Source organism: Calidris pugnax, unplaced genomic scaffold, assembly GCF_001431845.1.
Source record: "Calidris pugnax isolate Ruff unplaced genomic scaffold, ASM143184v1 scaffold103, whole genome shotgun sequence".
In the NCBI taxonomy this organism is placed as follows: Eukaryota; Metazoa; Chordata; class Aves; order Charadriiformes; family Scolopacidae; genus Calidris; species Calidris pugnax.
This window is the reverse complement of record NW_015090990.1, coordinates 11,064,462-11,087,789: the sequence shown is the minus strand read 5'-3', so window position 1 is coordinate 11,087,789 and position 23,328 is coordinate 11,064,462. Positions and strand designations below refer to the sequence as shown.

The 23,328-nt window shown below is 38.0% G+C and overlaps 1 protein-coding gene across 1 annotated transcript in view; it reads left to right on the top strand.

Moving 5' to 3' along the window:
- Window positions 1-23,328, top strand: part of PDE11A (phosphodiesterase 11A) — a 144,936-nt gene that overhangs the window by 12,346 nt on the left and 109,262 nt on the right. Inside the window, exon 2 of the mRNA XM_014954698.1 lies at window positions 12,139-12,297. Within this exon, the coding sequence (XP_014810184.1) occupies window positions 12,139-12,297 (159 nt within the window). The remainder of the gene's footprint in view (window positions 1-12,138; window positions 12,298-23,328) is intronic.

Genomic DNA, 23,328 nt, shown 5'->3' with positions numbered 1-23,328 from the left:
ATACAGGCATCGATTTTGTCTTTTTCAGGCCCTCTTTGTGAGCTCTGAGCACTCATGTTCCCAGCTGTGTCAGGACAGGAGAACATTACAAAATTACTGCTGGTGTGTGCAAACCTTTCAACCTGGGAGCGCCTGTCTGGGACAGGTTGTTGGTGTAGAAGGTCACAAAGGGACAGGAACCACATTTCATTACACAGGGTAGCTGTTTGTTACCATCAATATTAACCGTGCATCTCTTTCAATTTTAAAGAGCAGTTAAAGCATTAAAACCCTGGGTCCTGGGAGGTTCAGTTCTGCAAATGGGAAGCACTTAGGCGCTGTTTTATTCAGTAGCACTTGAGCAGGGAGCACCAACAGCAGCCGTATTCATTTCAGTGCTGACTCTTAAAAAGGACAGAGGTTGCTCTTCAGAGAGCAGGAAACCTGCCAAGAAGAATAAGCAATAATTTTTTGAAATTCCATGTAATACAGAAAAAATTAGTTAAAATAATTTTTTCTGTGCATTAAACATGTCTAGGAAGTACCACAGGGAATGCAGGAGATAATTGCAACAGTAAAGAACTAAACTGGTCTAACATGCTTTCCACAAAAGGACACTCCAGCACATCGCACAAAATTTAGGAAAACTTTAAATTGTGAGTATAAGCCAGTAACTTGGTGAAGGGATGCTGTAATTATCCCTGAAACTGCAGCCCAGCGGAGGCTAACACATCCTTCATGTCTTAGTGTTGTGTGTACACCAACAGCAGTGCTGGCCTGAGAGACAGGGATCTCCCCACAGAAGGCAGCACCCTCCTGCTTCTCCACAGCAGAGAGCCCTCTGGGCAGCAGCTGAGGAGGTCTCCTCACCTCCTGTCACCTTCTTTGTTCCATAAGTCTCAGGGAACAGTTTCTGATTGATGTGTAAAAAAAGGCCTTACTGGGTCATGCACTCTTACCTTGCAGGTATCTGCCAGGGGCAGGAACTCTGGGTAGATGCCAAGACTATGTAGAAAGGCACATGTCCAAAGCCACCTGAGGGCTCAGATATGGGTTTTTGTCTCCATGCTGCTGCTCAGGTGGATCCAGTTGGCAGCCAGTCACAAAGTGGTGATGCAGGGCTCTTTATCAGTGATCTGGGCAAGGCGATCAAGGGCACCCTCAGTAAGTTGCAGACAACACCAAGTTGGGTGGGAGCATTGATGTCCTTGAGGGTAGGATGGCTCTACAGAGGCATCTGGACAGGCTGGATTGATTGGCTGAGGCCAATGGGATGAGGTTCAACAAGGCCAAGTGCTGGGTCCTGCACTTGTGTCATGGCAACCCCATGCAGTGATACAGCCTTGGGGAAGAGGGTCTGGAAAGCTGCCTGCCAGGAAAGGACCTAGGAGTGTTGGTCAACTGTTGGTTGAACATGAGCCACCACTGTGCCCAGGTGGCCAAGAAAGCCAATAGCATCCTGGCCTGTATCAGGAGCAGTGTGGTGAGCAGGACTCGGGAAGTGACTGGTCCCCCTGTACTCAGCACTGGTGAGGCCTCACCTCAAATACTGTGTTCAGTTTCAGGCCCCTCACTACAAGAAAGACATTGAAGTGCTGGAGTGTGTCCAGAGAAGGGCAACGAAGCTAGTGAGCTATCTGGAGCATAAGTGTTAGGATGAGTGGCTGAGGGACCTGGTGTTGTTTAGCTTAGAGAAAAGGAGGCTGAGAGGAGACCTTATTGCTCTCGACAACCACCTGAAAAGATGTTGTGGAGAGGGGGGGGTCAGTCTCTTCTCCCAAGTCACAGGTGATAGGAAAAGAGGAAATGGCCTCAAGTTGTGCCAGGGGAGGTTTAGATTGGATATTAGGAAAAAATTCTTCACTGAAAGCATTATCAAGGATTCCCGTGGATGTTGTTGAGTCACCATCCCTGAAGGTATTTAAAAGACTTGTGGACGTGGTGCTAAGGGAGATGGTTTAGTGGTAACTTGGCAGTGTTAGGTTAATGGTCAGACTTGATGATCTTAAAGGTTCCTTGCAACAAAAAGACTCCATTGCATGATTATCACCAGGACAGACAGGCCTGCACAACACAGTGCATGCCGCTGGTGACAGCCTTTGGGTGTCTTGAGGCAACGCACCTTCCTCTCCATGCTTGCATGGGTGCACGAGGTTACCTCACCAACCAGGCACGCAGTGACCCATCCTCCAGGGTTGCTCAGCCATTACTCTGTAGATGCACAGCACCTGCTTGCTGCCCCATGTGTGCTGGGAGTGGCTACCTTATGGGTTTGAGATGAAGAGCAGGTGGGCTAGTGGTCGTGGGGCACAAGGTGCCCAGGTGGAGCTTGTTTGCTGCAAGTCCCTGAAGCGGGAGCAGTCGGGTATCAAAGGGCTGGGGAAGGGAGTCTGCCCATACCCATGTGTAATGAGTTTTCTCTAATTCCCACTGAGGCTGTTAGGTAATTATCAGCCATTTTGTGGGGTTTGCACACTCTAAATCAAAACTGAAGGATGTTGTGCTGCCTTGGTTTGGTGCTGGTGTGAGGGGGTGCTCGGGGTGGCTGTAAATTCCCAGGCGAACACAAGCATGGAGGGCTTCAGGATGTTACCAGGTTAGTAATTTTGGTGTTTTTTTTAACTAATAATAAAATTTAATAAAATTTAGCTGGCTTGCTTTGCTTAGTTGCCTTACAGAGCAGGTACTGGTTCCGCAGCCCTTGCTCCTCCAGCAGGCCCTTGGTCTGTCAGCTGCCCAGAACTTGAGCAGGGAAAGCCTTGTGGAGAGCAGGGGTGGTTTTCTTGCTTCCCTGCAAGACTATTTTTTGTTAAGCTGACAGACTTCAATCAGTTTATTGCTCAGCCAGTCTTTTTGTCTGAAGAAGACAGACTTTTTCAGTTTGTTTCCCTTCAGTTTCAAGGCTTCTGTGGAACAGGTGTGAAACTGGTGCTTCTGTGGCCTGTAACTTTCTTGTGTGAATGAGATACATATATTTGTTTAGAGTAGCTCAGTGACTGTGAGAAAGAATGGCAGGATTAGATCCTTCAAATTGTAGCTGAAATCCTGTTACAAGCACAAGATTGAGTAAGGCTGTAGTTTTGCTTGGTAATAGGTCTTGCTGTTCAATTTGGTTTTCAATTTTACAGAACTAATGTTTTGTTCACTTTAGTTGCTTACAATTGTATGCTATTGTGTAGTTTTTCTGTAGAATACCAAAGTTAATAAGCATACATACATCCCTAGACAAGTTAATTTATTTTACTTTTCTAAAACAACCCTATTGACAAACCGTGAAATATAAACAAGTCGAGCTAATGGCTCAGCAGAGTTTTGTGTGTTAACAGGGTAACAGCAACTGTGTGCAGTCAGGGCTTAATGTCTCTACAGTGCCCTTTTAAAAATGAGAGTGGCTTAGCTAATAACACGACTGCTTTGTCACAATACGTTATTTTCAATTTATTATTCAAGAATCTTACTATATTGCTTCTGTAACACTTGAAGCTGTGCGTTGCTCACCTGAGTAATTACCTGCAGCTTGTACCCACACACAGACTTCTGTTGAAACACACACAGGAAGCCTTGTTGGTCTGTTTGCTTAGAGGAGTATCAGCTTTTTTAAAGTCACTCTGTGTGTGTGCATTTTATATAAAAAATCATTTATATTTAGGAGACAAGCACTAGGACATGGCTCCAAGTGAGGGTGGAATGAGAAGGGAACATGGACATGGTTGTGGTAGGTCCCAGTGGAGTGTCAATCAGGCCCAGTACAGAAGGGCACAGAGAGGCATTGTGATTGAGCAAACAGTGGGTATTTAAATTAAAAGAAAAGTATTTTTCTTTATAAACTTTTTTTAAAATTAAATAATAATGCAGGCAGAGCAGAAGTGCACCAAAGCTTCCATGCACAAGACCACAGCTTGTTTTACTGTTGTGCTCTTGGTGGTCTAACAGCAGCTTGTTGCAAAGGGAGAAAATGCACACTTTATATGATGGATCTGGGTAATGTTGTCCTACAGAGGAAACTTTTCTGATCCCTGTTGTTGATCAGCTCAGACTGTGAAGCATGAAATGTAATCATGTTTATTAGATTGACAGTCATGTCTGCAAACTTGCTGGTGGTCATAAAGTTATTTACTCCTATAAATGGAAGATTACTGATATTATTTTTTCCCATTAATTTTATGCCAGTCATAAGTAGACAACATGCATTGTTACTTATGTCTGTTGTCTAACTAATAAATGAAAAAGTGGTCAGAAAAGGACATAAATGATAGAACACAATCCTGCCAATCAAAAAGCCCCAAAATATTGACATTAAAAAAAAAACAACAAAAAACCTCAGTATTGCATCATTGCAAATGAACACACTTTTGGTTTTTTTCAAAGTAACCTTTTTTTTTGTAGTTCAAACTATATATGGACTTATTTAGTTTTAAATCTGGAAATTAAGACTGTTTGAGGGTTAGTGTTCTCTACTTTTTTTAAACAATTGTTTTGGGAGTGAAGGAATAGAGTTGGGTGAGCTGTTTTGCACATTCTTACCTGTTTTATTAATTTTATCTTATAAGAAATATTGCTGTCACTATATAAATAATCACAATGTAACTGGACTGTGTGCTTATTTACTTGGGAAGAATGAGGTTTGAGATGCTGGTGAATGGTACTAGTTTGTTCTCCTGCCTTTGTCTCTGGGGTTTAGAGATTTTGGGGGAGATGACAGGAATAGCTGCAGCAATCCTCACATGGAAGGCTCTTCAGAGATTGCTTTATTACTTGGTCTTTTTGCGTGTTTCTTCTCTACAAGGTTTTCCCAATATCTACTGTAGTGGTTTGTTACTTGGTTTCTGTTTCTTGTTTATGTACAATGTAATTTATACCATATGTGATTTTTAGAGAAGAGTCTCTGGAACAGACTGGATGTCTTCATTTCTTATTTGTATTTAGCTTTTTAAATGTTATGCTTTGAATCTAGGTAACTTGCTGTCTTTGGGATTGCTCTTTTTGCTCTCTATAGAAGTTTATGTATGGTACGCTCACAGGAAGCACAATTAAGAAATTGAATAGGTCTCTCCCAAAGTAAATTTCTTTACCTTAAAAGTAGGGGCTCCTGCAGGATGGCTTCCTATAAAGTCAATCAGAAAGACATGAAATCAGATTTTTCTGTCTCATGTAGTTTGGTAGTACAATAATGCTTAGGTTAACAGTGATGTCAAACATACCACTCTTATTACCTATTTTTGATACAACTTAGCTAACTCAATCAGTAATTTAAATACAGTATATTCAAAGAAATTTTCCTGTAAGATTCCTAGTTTTATTTTCTTGAGTGCTTCCAAAAGAAGGGGGGAGAACCTACTGTGCACTGAACTGTAAAATAAAGTAGGCCAGGCCTGTTTATTGAGCACCTCTTGTTTTCTTCTGTTCTGTGTGATTAAAAAGCAGTATTTTCAAATCATGAAAAAAACAGAAATGTCTTCTCCTTGTAGGTGTCCGCTTTGGCCAAGTCACTTAGTCCATTTCACTAGATTAAACACTTTCTTCTTAGACTTTGGAGAAGGAAAGCAGTGTCTTTGTCATGAGGACTTAATTTCTGGAAATGTATTCAGGCAGGTTTCATACTCCATTACGTTATTTGACTTGGCTAACATGGTTTAGGATTACACTTTTTTTGTTTTAAATTGTGCTGATAATACTCACATAAATTGTCCTTTTATATCCTTATCAAAGTTAGTACATACTTTCTTTCCAAGTTCACAAAGCTGTCCTACTTAAAATTTTTATTTGGAAATGTGTAGCTTCTTCAGTTAATGATAGAAATAGTGACTTTTTAATGAGGTTTTACCTCTTCTTTCTCATCAGCATGGATTATTTTTTTTCTAGGCCTCCTCTAAGTGTAGCTGTTTGGGTTTAATCATGATCACTGATTGTTATTTAGTGACTTCAGATCCATAGTCAATTGCTATTGATATCAAAGAAAAGAGGAGTGGGCCCTAATGGATTTTTCTCATTTGCTGCTTCTGTAATACAGTTGATTTGACTTTTTCCAGTCCTTGCGTGATATCTCATAGGTCTCATAGTTACATTTAGAGAGTAATTTTTTGAATACAGAAGTCAGTCTGGAGGACTTGACATGTAGGAGATCTGCATTATTTAGTTAGTTCCTGATTCAAATTGCTTGAAGCCTCAGGTACATCAAGACAATTAGTATCTTATGGGATCAGAGCTTGTAAGCATGGTCAATATTTTAGGTTTTCAGCTGATATGCTGAAGGTAAGAGGTCTAGAAAAGTGGATTTGAATATAACAGCTCACTGATAAGAACTTGGGCTACTTAGAAATACTGTTCCAGGCTCTAGCATTTCTGGCCCTTATGTTCCTGATTGCTTTCAGATCACACTTTTAATGTTAACCTTGGTTATAGAAACTAGAAAATTATTTTTTTTTTTTAAATGGAAATTGACATTGGTAATGTTATATGATTCTAGAACCCTTGGAAAAAACCTGTCTGTACCTTAAGCTGGTATTTTATAGAATAAAAGCATGAAAATGTTTGTCTGTACTCATTTATTGACAATCTTTTGGTCCAAAAAGAACTGGGACTGCGGTGTCACTGCACAGGCAGCTGAAATACCACCACTTAGACTGATGAATCAAGCCTGCTTTCTTCTGTGTCTTTACTTGATTGAATATCACATTTTTACAGGGTAATATTTCCCCAAAGAAGAATTTACAATCAATAAATAACTCAAGACAAGGATAAGGTTTATCCTACAGAATATGTTCCTTGCTGGCAGTTCTGTAATTCTAGTTAAAAGTGCCTCAGTCTTCACATTTTGAATGACTGTGGCATCTAGAAATCTAATTATGTAGAACCAAAGCACTAAAATCAACTGTTTGGTTTTATTATTGTTTTAAACAGTCAATGGAAGACTTTACTTGTAATTTTTGAGTGTTCTTGCGTGAAAATGCTGCCATTACACTTTTGAGAGGGAGAGTTCACTATAATTGTATCTTGTACCTGATCTGTCCCTAATTTTTAAGTGTAAGAAGAAGTTTAAGTGTAAGAAGAAACTTAAAAGCAAGTGCTACATTGGTACCATCAACATTGATACTCCTTATTCCCCAAGAGCCTGGTGCATATGAGGTCCCTGTTCTAACATGTGGGATAATAGAGTTTGTACCTCAAAATGTTTGCAGTCTGACAGCAGGCTTCTCTGATTTAGCATCTTTGTTATCTGCTGCTAAACAGTCCTCCTTGCTCAAGGTTACTACCCTGTGAGGAGAGGTACACATAAATTTTGTACAAGCTTCTCAGCCATCACAGTTCGTGCTTGGGCATTGAGGTTTTTATTGATGCTGTTAAATCCAGTAAAACCTCTCGGCTAGATCCTGCCACGTACATGCTATTCTGACAGTAAGTGATGGAAGAATGCGGGACTGGGGATAAAAGAGGTTTGGGACATAATGCAGGTCATTCAGGTTTCGTAGGTGCATGTTGCATGATTCAACAACATTAAAGTTGCCAGAAATAGTATTTTATTTTGTTCACTTATGTATCTTTTCCTCATTACTTTCCAAAATGTCACCAAAATAAAATTCTTACCTGCTCTTCCACAAAAGGTTAGGGATAGAGTTTCCCTTCACATCTTGATGATTTTCAGTTTTTAATGAGTTCTTTTTGAGGTTTTCCTTAAAAGTGTCTCCTTTTTCCAGTTAAACGTGTTAACTTCCATATACTGTGCTTACTGGACCTTACTGTGCTTGTAATGCCCTTCTGCAAAAGGTAGTCCAGCGCTCTAGCATAAGCAGATAATCTGGTATCAGATGGCAGGAAGAACAAAATATGTTGTTGCATGTGTGTTGAATGTCGTGCTTCTGGGACTAAGACCATCTGATTGCTCCAAGATCCCTGTGTTTCCTTCTTTCTAATGTAGAAGTCCCAACATGAGATGTGAACAGGAAACTTCCCAAATCCACTTGAACAGAGAAGCAACGTAGCAGGAATGCGTTGTGCTTTAAAAAACGCTTTCCAGATTCCTAATCCCTCCTGTGTCTATGGTTCTCCATAGCTCTGTTAAGGAGGACAGGATTCATAGCTCACCGTTAAATCTGTTCCTCACACTGGCAGCTCTACTGTATATATCCAGTTCAGACAGGTTCACAAAGCCCCTGTCCTGTGTGCCACTGTCCACCACAGGTCAAACAGCACTTTGTGTGTTAAATCTTGAGGCCTGTTGAAAAGGCAATGACTGCATATGCCACAGGATTGTAAATTATGATTGTATTAAAATACCCACTTCAGTGAACCTTTTTACCTAAACAAAAGAAACCTTCAGATAAATGTGAATACCTCTTTCTAATTTTCATTCTAGACCTCTGTTTTGTCTTACAACAATGTATCTCTCTTAATTGTGTGCAAACAAATGAATTGCAACTCACTTTTGATCTGTTCAACAGCTAACCTTTTTCAGTTAACTCTCCCTTGAAGCTTTACTTCTTTTATAAGGCCCACAAGATGTAAATCAACAACAATGTTACTATTCAAGGCACAATGTCATTTCAGTGTTTCCCAAGTACTCAGTTTTGTTTTGAACAAAATTAGTGGAGCAGGGACTATCTCTTCAGTAACACAAAGCTTATTATTAAAATTTCAGTAACAATTGCTAATTCTAAATGGTAGTTCATACACTACCAAGAAGTAATTGGAGAAATAATATTTAATTTTTTCATTGGTGGAGTGCACTGTGTGATAATTGCACTGTATTTCACTTTCTTCTGCTGTAGAAGAACCATGCCTTGCTAGGCAGGATTCTCTACAGTGCAGAAGGGCTGAACTTATATTGAAGTTGTTATAAAGTGTTTAGAAGCATGTGGAAAGATCACAAGATCAGGCAGGTCTGGAACCTTGATGCCATTATTAAAAAACATTCATCATGGGTGTTCTGGTTCTAAGGAAGTTGTTAGGCACAAATAATTCAAGGGAATCTCATCAAAACCTTATCAAAGACTGTATATTGGTAATATGGTCATTATGGAGGCAAAGACTGTTTAATATACTCCAGGGGCAGAAATAGGTCTAAGGAAGAGCAACAACTGCTAATGAAGTTACAGAATTAAAACAGAGCAAAAGAAAATAGTATAATAAAAAATAAACAAACAAAACCCCAGGAACTTGAAATTCTGTGGCAGAAGAGCACTATAAACTATATATGAATACTACAGTTGATATTAATTCCTTGTGGTTGAAAGGATGTAAACTTGCAACAAGTAATAAAATAGCCAAATGCATATGTTCATCTTTACGATGAGTGAGTGTGGAATATTTCTAAATCATGTTTCTTTTTAGGTGACTAAAGCAGTCTATTTCTGTAGCATCTGCAATTCACAACAAGGAAATAAAAATAGAAATAAAATTGCTAGGAAAAAAATCTGTCAGTTTTTGCCATCAGTAGAGATGTAATGACTTAGATCTTCCTTATCACAATCAAATCTTATCTTAGATTAGGGACTGTATGAATTGTTTTCATCACCTGATACAAATATGACGATTATTTCGTAGTCAATATTGTCTAAATTTTTGAAAACAAAATTTGTGCTTATTTTTGTAGCAGAGCGCAGTTCTGTCATGTTAGGGGAGTCAACTGGCTGTAACTATTGTCTGCAGCATAAATGCTAACTTCACCCCGGAGGAATGGAGCTGCTGCCAGTAAATAGCAGTAATTCCCTCCCTCGCTGATAGAAGAGCTATTGAAGACTATTCTCTACCAAGTTGAGCAAAGCTGCTGTTAGCACTACTTCCGAACTTCACAGCCTCCTTCGAGTCACTTCTGTGATCTGCAGTTTGAGTTGTACAGTTCCAGAGGATGGATTTCCACACACTGCCACGTGAACAAATGGCCCATGTTTAGTTCAGTTCCCTTTAGTTTTTGTCAATTTATGTTGAAAGTCATTTTCTGCTAAGATTTGAATTTTGCTCTCAGCTGTTTGTTTACTACAATGTTAACGTATTAAAGAAAAACTTCAGACTGTTTAATGATCAAAAAGTACTACAGGCTCCTCTTCCTATTCTGGCAAGCATAGAAAGTTGTATAAAAAATATTTAATACATCTTTTAAACATTTCTGTTTATATATACAGTAATCTTTCTCCAGAGGTAACTAGCTGTGTTTATCCTGCAGGAGAAGGTTAAACAAACTGCAAATCCAAACAATATACTCCTTGAGTCATGTCTCTAGCAAAGTTATATACTGAGAATTACGTTGGCATGTGGGGGAGCTGTTGGGTGGTTTTTTTTTTTTTCTCAAAAGGGGGACATTCCTGTACTTAGTTTTCCAGAATGAGTTGAGGTTTTATTGTATTTCTTGGAAAAAGCATTTGTACCCTATTGGAATACTAGCCTATATAAGTTTTACTTGATATTCTAAATTTGAAGTGGAACAGACAGAAGTGGAGCCAAAAAGAGTCTCCATCTACTTGACAGAGAAATCATCAGCATCTACAGAATACAGATGTGAAGTAGCAGCATAAATGCATGTGTAGGATCTACTAACACTAGGTATCAGCCTTTGCTGGGTGTCATTCAGTAACAGTAATCTATAAAATGATGGCATCGTTTTTTAAATGATCAAATTTCATTTGATCTCAAGATGTAATGATGCCACTCTGTGTATTTTTGCATAACTAGTTATGTTTTTGAAGATGGTAGCTTGTCATCTTTTACAATGTACTATGTTCTGAAATTCCTACAAGTATTAAAGCACCTGGTTTTTCATTTAAGACATGAGATGCTACTTCTATTGCTTTCGTGTAAAATGTTATGTCAGTTGCCCCTAAACCTGAATTTACTTTGAATCTGAAGTAAGAACTGTCTAAATGCAACTTAAGTAAATTTTTTGGTGCATTGGGATTAGCAGTACTACTAAGAAGACTTTAGTACCTGAATAGCTTTGGGAATAGAAATATACTCCATGTGCAGCACTGTGAACCCACGAAGAACAGGAATGATAAAATATTTGGGGTTTGTGTTGAAAAGTGAAGTCCGAATGTGATGCAAGCATTTATTTCTTATGTATATCCCTCAATAAACGTGTTACCTTAGGCACATTCATTGCCTTAGAAAAATTTAAAAATGGCAAACAAACAAAATATTTGCTGCTGTTGCTTCAAAGAGCATCTTGTTGTTAGTATCTTTACTCTTCACCATGATATGTTACAAACGCTTTTATTATTTGGTTGTAAGAGACTTATTTCTGCCATTTTATTCTAAAAGGCGTCTTATGCTCATAGTATATATTCTGTATTTGTTTTAAAAAGTGTATGATTTATGATCAATAGGATTACCGTGCATACTTAGTTATGATTTAGAAATCTTATGTATGCATTAATTGAAATAGATAAAAATCTTCATAAGTATGTCTTAACATTCAAAAAAACTAAATGCAAGCGGATTCAAAAGCGTATAAAAATAATATATAAAAAATTCTATGTAACAACAATAAAAAAAACTTGATGGTGATCATATTAGATACATTTCTTGGCCAGCAAAATTTGAAAATAAAACTGCAAAAATTATACTTGAAAAATTCTTGAATAAATGATTGCTACTTGCAATGTAAAGCTTAAGGGTAAACTTTTATTGTGGAGATTCAGTTGCTCTGCTCTGTTAATACTAATGAGTTGTGTAGTTTAATTTGCGCCTTAGAGCACTACAGATTAATGAAAAAATACTCCGGTTGATGTGTACTACATTTTAGGAATTTCAGACTACCCAGATTCATACTGCCCACACATTTTCAGCCTGCTGCACAGTGATCTAGTTGGATGTTAGTATTATGAGAGAAACTATGAAACAATGAAAGGTTTCATGGAGGTTATGTTGTGTTTAACAACGGTAGCAATCCTTTAGGTAGATTATTCTTCTAATTGAGGTATAAATGTGGGACTTCAGTGAATACGCTTATGCAATGGTAAACCTTGTACTGATCCCCTGAGAAACTATTTTTCTTAGTGCCTTAACTGAGGAAAAAAACAGCTAATAAAGAATTGGGTAATAACAGAGAAGTAACAACATAACACTAATAAAAATACTATATAAGACATTGAGACAATAAAGTACTTTGCCTGAAGAAAGCTTAGATGTATGACATGCATATTAATGCTTCCTTATTTTCTTTTGAAGGATCGACGTTTTAATGATGAGATTGACAAACTGACTGGATACAAGACAAAGTCACTCTTGTGCATGCCTATAAGAAACAGTGATGGAGAGATTATTGGTGTTGCCCAAGCAATAAATAAGACTCCCGGAGGTGCCCCTTTTTCTGATGATGATGAAAAAGTAAGATTACCTTTACTTCTGTATTTTTTTAAAATTCCTTTTGTAACTCACTAGACTCTTCTAAAGATACTCAATTCCAAACAAGTTTATGGTACAGCTCTTGTGTTAATGATGCTTTTTTAGAAGTGCTTAACATAAACTGTACATTTTTGTTGTTCTTAACATAAAGCATGTATCTGCTCTGTAATGTGGGAGGCCTTGTGGCTGCAACTTCAACTTAATGGTCTCTAAATCTTATATAGACTTTTTTCATATAGTAGATCTTGGTAGGAGGACTTTTTTATTTTTGAAAACTTATCTGTAAGAATAAGTTCATGGGGGAAAATTATCACAGAGACACTCCTAGCCTTGCTACCTTGAAAAACAACCACATTGTCAGTGATATAAATGCATGTAGCATATGCAAAAGAAACTTTATTTTAGAGGAGATAATGGATATACAACTTTGTTATTCTAAAATATAGCAGACTTGAAATGCGCGTGAAAAGGCAAAGAGGGCAGGAGAGGCACTAGGTGCGTATATGAAGTGAAATTTGGAGAGTAAAGTGAACTCCAAAGGCATGAGAATTAAGGGAGCCACAAGGAGGGAACTTGAATTTTAAAAAGTGAGGAAAATAGGATGGTGCTGTTGAAGGCAGATGGCTACTGCTGAGTGTGGAGACAAAACGTGCGTAAGGCCAAAAGATGACTGGGGAAAAGAATGGTAGAGGGCAGCAAGCTGGGGAGGAACAGAACAGCACCTCTCTCTGCCCAGGAGAGAGAAACAGTCTCCTTCAGGCATATAATAGGAAAATATACTTCTGTGTATTAAAATAGTTTTGAATCTCACTTTTGTGGAACTGTTGTTAGAGGCAGACTTTGCCCCCAAAAGCTCTTTATGTTGATTCAGAAGCAGTTAATATTTGATGCAGAGCCATTGTTGGTGTATTACGTACATGTTGATGTGTGTGTGCTATGACAAAAAGATTTTAAGTAATGCCTGCTGGAAGGGGAAAATCCTGTCTCATTGGTTCATCTAAATATATGGAGGTGATTTTTAAAATCAAGATAGCTTGATATAGATGAAATGCATTTTTATAAATGCTGAACTAACAGTGGCTTATAAAGGCTATGAAGTATTGAATAAATCAAACTCATCTTCCAGAGAAATCATAGTAATTGTATTTTTGAGTACTTCTTGAAGTCTCTATTAAATTATTATTTTTACTTGTTATATAATAGTTCTAGTATATCTACATTTAGACCATTGTGCATAACCATTTCATAGTTTGAAGCAACTGGTAAGAATAAGAATATAAGTCTTTATATTAATAACGTCTATTAGTAGCATCATACTCTGGTTTGTTGTACAGTGGAAGTAATTAAAAATTGATTGCTTTTTTGCAACTTCAGTATGTGAAGGAATCTTTTGCAGTCCAGGTGGGAAAATCTTTACGAAGTGGAAATACTAGTTAATGGGTGCATTATTAAGGTTGAGAGAGCGTAAAAAGGAGTACTGATTATTTTTACACCTTGTATTAGCTACCAAATGTCTTCCAATAGGAAGTTATGATGAAATATTTCTTTATATTTTTATTAGATTATTTAGCATAGCACAACTCTGCAGCAGTTTGGAGGTCTTTGGAGGTCTTCCAGCAGTTATTCTTAGCAACACCTACTTACACGTGAAGAGCCAGCTTGCTTGCTGTGTACCACTTCACTTTTGGTACTTTTCCTAAATCTGTTCCAATGAGATATTCATATCTGATGTGCGTTTGAGCTGCTTGTTAACTTCTTTTTAAGCTTCAAGCTTCAGACTCTCATTAAGACCTAGCCATTTGGGTCGATCTTGAAATACTAGACTTGTTTGGATTATAATTTTCTTTAATGAACAAATAAAAGGAGTGGAGGCTAGATTAGGCTAACAGTAGGAAAGCTTATGGTTTGACAGACTAGCAATACAGACAGCTCAGCTGCCCAGTTATATATGATACCGTAGAGTTAGCTTTTAAAGAACTAACTGTGTTACTCTTAACACCAACACTATTAGTAATTTTGTAAAACTGAAAAATTAATTACAAGAACAGCACCCATTGCAGTGTATCTGGCATCATCTCTTGGTAGGTGCTTTCTTTTAAACACAGTGTTGAGTAACAAGGAAGAAAGTCAGTCCTATCTCTGGCAGTATCGCCTATTCTAGTACCACATTTAAGACAACTTTTCTGTGAGAAGCTTATAAAAACTTTTTTCCGTAAAAATAATTAGCTTTAAATTTCTGTTTCTGCAAGGTGCCTGTGTAACTTGTTCTGCATAGTGATTTACTTCGAACTAAATTACTTTAAAAATAACTTTCAATTTTCAGATGCTGCTTTTTCAGACATCTGAAGTTACCCAGTACTTCTTGAATTGCTTCTTTATAAATTATCTGAACTTGTGTAGCCATTAGTTTGCTTCTGAAGTACTTTTGATTCTTGAAAATCTTGGCTGTCGAGTATTGATTTATTAGCATACAATACAAATCTAGCAGTGTATGCTACAATGGGTAGGCAAATGCAAATAAAACAAAATGAGACCTTTCCTAAATAGACTTTTTTCTGTGTTTCTTTTTATTAGTACTTTCTCAGTCTGTGTAAAGGGAATTTTGTTTAAAATGCAGCCTTTATCATGGATACTAGATTTGACTATCATACATTCAGCTAACAAAATAACTGTGTACATGTGAGTTGTGTGTTGCATAAACATATTAATGTAAATATTTTATGCCAATACTGAGGCTGTGGCATTTGCTCCATTTAGTGATTGCTAAATGTTACCAAAAATCAGCAAGTTGCTATCTTTACATTATTTTTACTAGTCATTTATATCAGTTATAATTATAAGCCTGTATGTTAGAACTCTTCAAGAGTATATTAAGTGGGTTATCACGTGTAGAGTTTATGAAAAAATTAATGAGTACATAACCATTATCATGCCTTCTAATAGATCTTAGAATTAATGAGGTCTATCAATCTGTGTACTGTTATTTCCAAATCTGTGCTTTCAAGTTTCTTCACCCACTGATAACCTCCAAAGCACGATATACATCTGGGAAGCAAGGAAGTGCACACTTCCAAGAGAACACCTGGCAATACTAGCATACAATTTCTTGTTGAAATATCAGCAAAAGTGGTTGTGAGGAAAGGGGGCAAGCAAAAACTGGGAAATCCTTTTCAAAATAAGAAAAGATTTACTTGGGTATCGAGGTGGTTTGTGCAGAAAAGCCTGATGAGTAGCTGGCAGAAGACTTACATTCAGCTTTATGTTGATGTTACAATTTCTGTCAATTAACAGCTTCAGAATGGTTAGGAAATGAAAATGTAAACTACTCCTTCTTTTCCTCTCCTCAGACAGGCCCTCTCAAAGAAATTATAGTATCATTTCAGTCTGACTCTTGTTTGCAAGTATACATCCTCTCTTAGTATTCTGTGAAGCAACTTAAATAATCTGTTGGGCTTTGTGGGTTTTTTAAAAAGCTACAAGACTATATTGTGAAATGAAATGTCACTTGGGGGCACTACTGTCTTGAGTCAATAGGAAACAAAGAATTATGTTTTCAATTAGAATTAAGTAGATGCTAGCATCATTTTTATGTACTCTTAGTTATTTTCAGGAAGTTAAGAGCAAATAAAATATTTAAGATTTGAGGAGTTTTTAATGCTCCCAAGCTGTAACCAAGTTTATATTTTGCAATATGTAAAATGGAGTATTAGGTTTCGAAGTTTCTCTAGTTTTGTTTTTCATGGCATATTTTCAGGTTTTTCTTTTACGTATCTGACCATGATGATAATAACACAGCATTAATAATGAGTCTAAGTGACTTTTCCACATGTAATGCTTGGTTCCCACTGCCAAATTTCTCCTTTTGGTGTAAGGATGTTTAGCCAATTCATTGTTTAAGTGCAGAACTAGACTTTACAGTCACTGGTGTGAGAGAAAATGTTCTGTCTCACGTTGTGTTTTGTCTCCCCCAACATCAGTGGCTCAGTTGAACAGACTGATTTTAGATATTTCCACTTGGATACAAACAATACTTTATTATTTTGTATAGCAGCCATCACTATTACATTGTGTAATTGGTAACTTTTTGGAAAAATAGGCTGGTGGTATGCTTTTACATGTATTTTGCAAGTGAAGACACCAGTTCATCTGCATGGATACAGAGTAGGAAGATTAAAAAACCAAACCCTTGAAAAGAACTGTGTACCCTGCATGCATTCCCAGTGCTGTCCTGAAGATTCATTTAAGTATTTGTGCTGTTTGCTGGTGAGTCATACTTGTTCCAGGACTGGTGAGAAACTCAGCCTAACAAGAACTTGACAGTCTGTAGTTTAGATTATTGTATGCCCTTTTGAGTCTTCTGAGATATGGTGCCAAAACAAATCTAATCCTCCATCAGAGAGGCTCGACAAACAGCAGCAGCTCCACTGTCACTTAAACTGGTGTCCTGGTTCTCTCTGGCTCTGATGTCCTCCTAGCCTTATAGAAGTGAACTGACTGTGGAAAAACTACCCAGGACAGCCAGCTTGAATTAAATCCTGCTTGACTTACTGAAAAGCAGTAATTTGAAAGCGGTGAGATCCCTTCTTTGGGAGGGGGGAAGAAAAACTGGATTTGGTTGTCTGTGCTCTGTGGATAGTTTTATTAAGAAATATATATCTCTAGATTCCAGGATTCAGTTGGTGTATATCTGGTTTGTGGAGGCTTGAAGATATTGTTCTTTCATGCACCAACACTTCTATTTCTTACGTTCCTAATAGCAGTTCTGTGATTCTAAATTGCCCAATTTAATGTGTGTTTCTTGGTCCATATTAGTTAAGGCTTAAATATATTCTATACTGGGTCCACCATAGTGATGAATGATTTGCAGGGATTTTGCTACGCCTGCTAATTTGTTTCCTATGAGTTTTTGTGTGATGGGCTTAGTCATGCTGGTAGGTAGCAATTTCAAAGTCAGGACAGTTTCTTTATCTTAGGGAAGTAATCAACTGTAAATAAAACTACTAGGAAGGGAGTGATCCAGAACAGGCAAGCGTCTCTGACTTGTGAAAATGATGACCCTACCTCTGCAAATATGTGGAACTTACAAAAAAAAGTCACCTGAAAAATTATTTTGATGGGTCCTCTAGGAAGGGATATATGAAACAAATTAGGTAAAAAATTTTTTCATGTTTTTCACATATTGCAGTAAGTGGTGACCTCCTGCTAGCACATCTACCTTGGTTCTCTGAAAATCTGCGTGGCAGTGAGACTCCAAAAGCTATTATTTAAAATTGGCATAATATTCAAAGGTATCATGTGGCTCTTATGTCACATCCCACTGCAAGAGACAAATTTGCTGAAAGAAGGCTGAAAATAAGAAAGACATTTGAAGGATGAAGGTGCTGAAGCGCTACAACTATCTGGGAAAACTCTAATGGTCTATTAGGCACAGTTCTTAAAAAGTACTTGCTACACAAATCTAAATTAAAATAAATCACAGTAACTGAATTGTCTTGCTGGGGGTGTTTAAAACAATTTGTCACTAGAATATTGGCTTTATCAAGGCAGCTTCACACAGCTGGTTTGCAAACAACAGCACCAAATGACTGCAGTGATAAATACATGAATGACTTCTTTCAGTCTTGCGTACATTCAGTCGTGATTTCAAGTTAAGATGAAAGTCTAGATTTCATTTTAATTATAGAACTCTATAAATGTGCTTGAAACTTAACAAAACATATTGGTATCAATACCTCTGTTTTGAAACTGACAGTTAATACTTTAATTGGACATCATCATCTTGGAGGTATGGAAACATGTCTAAGATGTGTATTACAGTGATATTTTAGTAAACTGTTTTTTCAAATATAAATGTATATTTTCCTAGGCGCAGGAGCTGCTTTGTTGCGGTGTGTTTATGGTACATATTACTCTAAATCCTTAATACCTTTTTGAGGCCTCTAGGTGCTATCATAAAACAAATAAACACATTGTCAGATTTGGCATCAAGAAGGATTTCTCTATAGAACAGTTCAGTGAAGGGTTTTTTTTGGTGGGGACTGGAGTTTTGTTCTTGCCTTGTACAATGGTGAGAGTGGGGAAGGCATCTGGATTCTTCCTGCAGTTGCCAGCAGGAATGTGAATCTATTGGTTTTTCCCCGATTTCTTGTTGTATCATCTTAAATAATTAATACAAAGAGGCTTGAACAAATGAAGAACTCTTGTCTGTAAACCTAGACTGTCATTTGGCTAATGTTTGCAGTGTTTGACTCAAAGTTCAATAAACTAAATGGAAGGATCTCTGCTGACTTCATGGGCTTTTAAACATCAAACCTCTGCCCATTTAAAAATGCATAGGAGCATTTCATTAAATGCAGGCCCCCAAGTCTATTTTATGAAGCTTAAGTTCATCTGGGTCAGAGCACTGTAAAGAAACCAGTTAAGATCAATTTTGTTTTCTCTGTACTGTCACTGGATGCAAATAGGCTCCAACAGGCTGAACAGAGTTTGTGGTAGGCTGTGCTGTTAATCACACCTCTCTGAGAGATTGTGATTCCCCGGACGTAAAAAAGATGACTGCTTAATTCATTTCTTGAATGTTCATTGAAAAGTCAGAAAGCTGGAGATGTTGTTATGCCAACCCTGCCCCAAACACAACAAAGGTCAGAACCTCACTCAAGTTTAATTTTTTTTCCTAGAAGATATTTAGTTAGCTGTCTAGAGTCTGAAGTTGCCTCTGAGCTTGAAAAAGGGCATCAGATTTATAAATGGTAGTCAGTCCTGAAACTGAGCCTTAAAAGTACAGACACACAGAGCCCTGAGCTTCAGCAGGCTGATGGTAATAGGCAGTGCTTTACAGCCTCAGTTATTAAGGGTGTTTTTTTTTTTTTTTACAGTTCTGTTTGGCAGTTGGAGGGAGCTCAATCGATTTCTTAGGAAATTGGAGCCCTTCGGATGTAATGGCATTTAGTATTTGTATATAATGCAGAGAATTTGAGAATGCAGAGGTCATTTGAGAACACATATTGTTGGGTTTTTTTATGCATAGTTCAGTCATGTTATCAAAAATTATACTTGCAATGATTTTCATTAATTATGTTCCTGTTTGACAAAACTCCAGAGGAGTTATAAAGAAAGTGATCCTTAGAGACATTAATTATGAAGCATTCAGTAGTACCTTGGGTCTAAGTCTTACTAAGAGATCTTTGGGTCTTCCTGCAAATTCTGAAGCATTAAAAATAGCCCTGGAGCTTGTGCTCCGTTTTACCCTTTCATTGGTGTTCATGGGGGTTGCAGCAGGCCTGGAGAAAGTGGTCCAGATCTCCACTGGTCAAACTGCTGAACAGACTTCATGGGAAGACAGGTAATGCAACCAAATGCAGTGATCATGGGACCCCTTTGCCTTGCCTGTGTGCAGCCATACTACTTTCTTCAGCAAGAAGCAGAATACTGTAAAGTTTTCAACAGAAAGCCCAGAAGCCAAGAATTCTGCAGTTCCAATGGTAATCCTCAGACACTTCAGTAACTAGAAACTGTGATGTTAATATTACTTTAACCTTTTTTTATTAATGCTATATTAATAGAATTTTCACTTAAATGCTTTGAATACCAAAACAACAATAATACAAGGGCTCAGGAGGATTAGGACTTTAGTTCATCTGTCATCAGAAAGAAAGCCGGACACAGAATAGTCTCAGGGCTATGATATGTGTTTGTGTTACAGTATTACTCTTAGGTACTGTCTATATAAGGAATTGACTAGAAAAGCTTTTTTCTCCTCTCCCAGAGGAAACCATGTTATTACATTATCTAAGGAAGACAGCTGAAGGTAAAAACTTTATTCCTCTTCTTGGCAAAACTCCCTTAAAACAACCAAATTATTTTGATCAAATGGCTCATTAGAAAAATCTTGTTTGCTTCAAGTTAAACCTGCACTGGGGCCTTGTTGCAGAAGCATGTAAAAGGAAACCTTTCTGGTCGGCAGCTGGTGAAGCCTTCATTTCTGACAATTACTGGAGATGTGCCCTGTGGGCTGGATGGGAGGACTTTGTCCCTAGTGAAGTGTTTTCTGAACTTCTGTTAGTCTGTTTTGTTCTCCATAGCTGCTCTTCATAATAACTTCAAGGCTTGATATACTTTTGGAAAATAGCATTTCACATCTCCTGTGAATTGCTTATCTTTCCTGAAGCAGAATGAAGTGTTCGTACAGCAGTTCCTGCCATCAAAAGTATTTCCCACTGGAATAGTGATGCTGAGCCTGTCTGTAGCTATAGGTTACATGATGAGATATTGAAAACTGCTTAGCAAATCACTTTGCTAAAAATTAAGTCAACCTCTGACCTTCAACATGTTATTACAGGCTTCCTAAGAAACTGTAATTAAAACAGTGTTCTGTCATTCTAGCACTGACTCACGGCATGCCCTGGGGGCAAATCACTTTACAGTGGTCTCTCTTCTGAAACATAATTCTAAAAATGAAAATGGCATTAGGTGATTCCATATGTACTACCAGACTCTCCATTTTAAGTATTCTTACTTTATAATAAGGAAATTGTTTTCCCTCCTTGTTGAGCTCAGCCTGAGCTTTTGAAACCTTGTTGAATACTTTCTTTGCATGCAGCAGCTGTAATCTGGACCGCTCTGATTAGAAAACGCCAAAACAATTTCACAAAAATCAGTTTCAGCTGTTTGTTTAATAGTCCCAGCTTTACATAGAATATTTCTCATCTCCATGAAAATTGTGCCACCCTGCTGTCCTTGATTGGTTTGCAAAAGTGTAACTGGTCTATAATTGGTGAACTCCTGATTGTACATGAGAAGAAACTCAGTCCTCCTCCATGCTGTCTTTGTGATTGCCAGCCTGAGAGATCTGTGTCTGCGCCCCAGGAGTTGGAGTACGTAAGCAGCAGTGTAGCTATAATGCCTGCTGGGAGCGTATAGGAATGTGTTTCCCCTGTATCTGGGGAAGTGGCTGTTTAATTCTGTGGCCACAAATCAATAAAAGTCTTGTCCTCTTCTTTCAGAGGAACATAAGAAAAGATTGGCTACCCCAGATAAAAGGTCTGTCTAACCCAGTGACCTTTCTCTGTCAGCTGCTGAAAGCAAATGTGTGGAATGAGGCAACTGCAGGATGGTATTTCTCTCCTGTATTCCACCGGTTTCCTGTGATTTGCAGTTCAGGGCCAGACATGGTGTCTTTGTATTTAATACCACCCTAAGAATTTTCTACTTATGATTTTATTCAGGTATTTCTTGAAGCAAGACAAGCTTCTAGCTTCCACAGCATCCTGCACATTGTGCGAAGAAATGCCGCCTGACTTCTGTTAATTTCATGTTATTCCTCTTTGTTTTGCTTTTAGTGAACACAGTGAAAAGTCATTCCATATTTGTTTTCATGCCAGTTTTTTTTCCCTAAAAATCTTCAGCCTTTAAAAGCTGTGGAGTTCCCACCTGGAGCATCAGTCTTCCCGGCAGCCAGCTGTTCCCTTTGGCAGAAGGGATGTGTACTCCCCCAGAGCCCTGGGCAGTGCCTCTGGTCTGCTGTGACTCCCTGTCTGGAGAAGCAGAAGTCATTCAAACCGGTTTTGTGTACACTGTAGCCTGGAAAAGAAAACAGGAACTGCATGTTTCTTGGTGTTCTAGAACTGTCAGGTTTAAAACTGTCCCCACAGCTGTTTAGGAAAGCCAGGGCAGATCTTCATTGCTTGTTTGCATCTTGATGTCACACTGCATTGCTGGAATGTTAAAAAAAAAAAAAGTGTGGCTCATCATCTAACCTAGCTAGTCTACTTTGCCAATTGTTAACTTCAGCAAAAAACTGTTATTGTTCCTCTGAAAGATTACAGAGCTCCCTGAATCATTGTGGATGTTAGGAAGTGTCATGTTTTTAGTGAAAAAACCTTACAACAACATAAAATCCAGCGAAAGTTAGTAAAAAAGATTAACAGTTACTGTGCAGTAAGATTTAAATGTTCAGAGAAGAGGTGACTAGATTTGTGAAAGCTGAAGTAGTTTAACCAACTAATGATAATGATTTCACATCTCTCGCTTAGCTGGCACATACTAGAGTTAAAACAATATTATGGTGATTTTTTTTTCAGTCAGAATGTTGTTGGAGCTGTCAGAGATAATTGAGCCCCATTGTTTGTAATCATGAAATGGTGGTCAGAGACTTCAGCAAGGAAATTATGCAGTACATTTCAGGTAACTCTTAATAGGGTAAAGTAAGCTGTGTTTAGAAAAATATTTCCTGTGAACAGCATAGTGATACAGGCAGAGGCACCAGGAAGGACGCTTCATTTAACAGTATTTTGTGAAAGCTGTGAGTAAGCACCTTAATCGTCAATTCAGTCTGTGGGAAACCCTTTTACTTAGAATATTTATCCACTTACATTTTTAGTGGAACAAAAGTGTATTTATACTGGCAGCTATCAAAGCTACAGTCTTTGGACTGAACTTGACATAAATTTAACCTTAGTATTAATTTGCTGGCAATCTGTTATCCATGTGGTAGAATGGATAAAAACAAATCTTGGTTTTTCTTTTCTGCTTAAAAAAAAAAAAGGCTTTTGCTGTATAAAAACAGACTAGAATTTTGCAATGCTGGTGTCATGGTTACAAGGCAAATTCAATGCTAATACCTCTCTGGCATGATAATAGCTCTCTAGTGTTGTGGCATGGTTTTAAACTGGGAGGTAAGTGGAAGTGCCCCAGGGTGGTAATGGACAGGGCCTGTTGTATAGGGTTGTTCTGTGGGGTCCCAAATATGGGGAAGCAAGTGCCTCGGGTGACAGACTTGTAGAGATCTGAGAGCTGAGGATGTCTTAACTGCCAGCTGGTGAGGTGTCAGTGGGATGCCCTGCAGGATACTGGAGCCACATATTGTGGTCTGGGCTGGAGCAGCCCTGCAGACTTGCCCTACAGAGCAGAAAGGCTATGAATGTGATGTTACTTGCTCCTAAGGAGAGGAGGCTTTGAAAGAAGGAAGCTTGCCGGGACAAGTTTCCATACATACAACCTGAATTTTCCTTTTCT